The 2,705-nt window shown below is 57.3% G+C and overlaps 1 protein-coding gene across 1 annotated transcript; it reads right to left on the bottom strand.

Moving 5' to 3' along the window:
• Positions 1 to 581: 581 nt before the first annotated feature.
• On the bottom strand, positions 582 to 2,277 carry LOC308143495 (mRNA decay activator protein ZFP36L1; the record flags this gene model as incomplete). Its single annotated transcript, XM_080514323.1, has 2 exons — positions 582 to 1,793; positions 2,224 to 2,277. The coding sequence occupies 2 exons, from the start codon at positions 2,275 to 2,277 to the stop codon at positions 582 to 584; spliced, it is 1,266 nt and encodes a 421-aa protein (XP_080370449.1).
• Between the last annotated feature and the right edge of the window lie 428 nt (positions 2,278 to 2,705).

Below are 2,705 nucleotides of genomic sequence, written 5' to 3'. Positions count from 1 at the left end.
ATCAACCAATCAGTGGCCACCGACAGGGATTCAGCCATCTTGTTGGAGAAGAATCGCTGAAACTGTAAGTGACCAAGTAAAAAAACACAAAGGAACTGAGAAAAAAACAAAACAAAAAACAAAAGAACAACCACCCCAAAACAAAAACAAAACTGGAGCACATCACTCATAGAAAACAACATCTTCACTGATATCAAAATCCTCCTTAAAACAGGGCACTCAGAAGTTCTCACACAGAACTCCCCACTGAGCTGAAGCGGAAATGCTGAGCGAAGTGAAGCACCCTGCAGCTTCTACACAATCGGGTATACAACAGTATACAGCAGTAACATCAAAGAAATCATAAAGGAAAAGAAAGAATTGAGGTCAGCTAAAACTGGACGAACACTGGGCAGCACTACTGCTGCTTGGATGAGAGATGCAATATGCACAAAGATCGGTACGTTTACTGGGCTGGACTCAGGGAGGAGGCCTGGGCCTGATGGCGGGACCTGCTGGGACGCTGCTCTGAGGAGTCACCGGGACACAAACGCCAAGTTGTTGCCACACAACCCGAGGCAGCCCGACAGTAAAACTTTGTCCTACTCGTCCGTCACAGAGAGGCTGCTGAAGATGGGCAGGCGGCGGCCCTCTAGGCCCGGCGACTCGGTGCCGCTGGACGAAGAGCTGAGGGAGCAGGAGGAGGTGTAGCCCTCCTCCGACAGGGAGTCGGCGGAGGAGCAGCGCTGGAGGCCAGGACGGACGCTCAGGGAGGCCGGCGGCTGCTGGGGCAGGTGGAGGGACAGGCCGGGGCATTTAAAAGTAGAGGCGGGGTGCCCGGAGCCCAGGGACTCGGCCACGGCGAAGAAGCGCAGCGCCGAGTCTCCGCCGTCGCCTGCCAGGTCGCCGACGCCGGTGAAGAAAGGGCAGTGCTTCAGCGACCCCGGCTCTGGGAAGAGGGGAGAGAGGAGCTCCGGGCTCCCCGTGGAGGACGGAGGAGGCGAGACGGAGGAGGCCCGGGTGAAGAGGAGCGAGGACGGCTGGGACTCCTCCACCGACTGGAAGGTGTGGGGCGACGTGGCGAAGCCGGCGAAGCTCAGGCTGTGCCGCAGCAGAGGAGGCCGCAGCTTCAGCTTCTGAGGGGGCGCGGGGCCGCCCGGCCCGGGCTGCAGCTCGTCGGCGTTGTGGATGAAGTGGCAGCGGGCGCCGTACGGGCAGAAGCCGATGGTGTGGAAGGTGCGGCAGGGCTCCGTCTTGTACTTGGGGTGTCTGCTGAGGCCTCGCAGCTCGTCCAGGCCGTGCGCAAACTGGCACTTGGCCCCGTACTTGCAGGCCCCGCTCTCCTCGAAGGTGCGGCACAGTTCGGTCTTGTACCTGGTGGAGATGTGGGGAGGTGGAGCCGGGAGCCTGGAGGAGGCGGGGGAGGTGGCGGAGGAAGAGGACAGGGAGCTGTTGCTGATGCAGAAGCCCGGCGGAGGGAGGAGCAGCGGCGGCGGGGACAGGTTAGCCATCTTGTCCTCTCTGCCGGCGAGGCCGCAGGAGCCTTCGATCATGCTGATGGAGCGGTCCACCCTGAAGGGGATGTGGCTGAGCGAGGACCGGGGCAGCTGGCTGAAGGCGGCGCTGAGCCCCCAGCAGCCCGGCTCTCCAGCCTCCGCCCCGGTGCCGCCGCCGCCGCCGCCGCTGTTGAACTTTGAGTTGGGCAGCGTGACGGGGCAGAGAGAGTGACGTCTCTGGAAGCCCAGGACTCTCTGAGTGTGCTGCTGCTGCTGCACCGCCGAGGAGACATCTGTTGCCTCCAGGCTGCGGAAACTCTGCCACACAAAAGGAGGGAGGAGAAGAATGGATGTGAGTCTTTCTGCATTCCTGGAGCGCTGGAGCGAGACCAACGTCCCCAACATCAAGTTGAATCAAACACAGATAAAGAACCTGATCAAGCCTCAAGCTTCACATTAAATTGTCTTGTTCTCCTAGTCCACATCCATATTTAAGCAAACCAATATGCGAGAAACATTTGAGAAGTTATTAAGTTTGGAAAACTTTATCAACACCTTCGAGTAAGGAAGAAATGCGATTTAAAACCCAAACACTCACTGCATCACTGAAGAGAATTCTCAATAAACATCTTCAATCACTTTTAACATTGCAGCTGCTTCACTTTTGAACTCTTTGATTGAACGTCACGCGTGTAAACTATGTTACTCCACTAAATTAGACAGTATGACAAAGGTTTCTCGACTTCACCTTGCAGAACTCCTCGTCCAGCTCCAGGAACGGCGTCAGGAAGTCGGAGGGCATGATCGAAGCTCCACCGTCCTCGAGGTAGAAGCTGAAGACGCCGAAGCTCCTGAAGCCAGAAACAGGCTGCAAGTAGAAAAAAAACCTTTGAGAGGATGCAGACCTGCTGCGGTGCAGAGGTGTTGGGGTGGGGGGGTTGAGGGAAAGGGAGAGCACCGGAGGTCCGCTGAAGGTGGAGGAGGAAAGTTCCTCCACCATCTGCTGGAATCTCTTTAAATAGTCGGGGAATCCCACCCCCTGTCTGTGCTGCTGGGGGTGGGCTCTGTGTGTGTGTGTGTGTGTGTGTGTGTGTGTGTGTGTGTGTGTGTTGGGGAGGGAGGGGGGGATCCTGCATTGTGATGGTGTGCTTGCCTGGAGGGGGGGAGGGGTGAGCATTGAAAGAAGAGGAGGGACATGAATGGGCCTACTTTTCCAGCCATTCATTAGCA

This window comes from Blennius ocellaris (genome assembly GCF_963422515.1).
Source record: "Blennius ocellaris genome assembly, chromosome: 2".
In the NCBI taxonomy this organism is placed as follows: Eukaryota; Metazoa; Chordata; class Actinopteri; order Blenniiformes; family Blenniidae; genus Blennius; species Blennius ocellaris.
The sequence above is the reverse complement of the archived record's forward strand: the minus strand, read 5'-3'. Positions and strand labels throughout refer to the sequence as shown.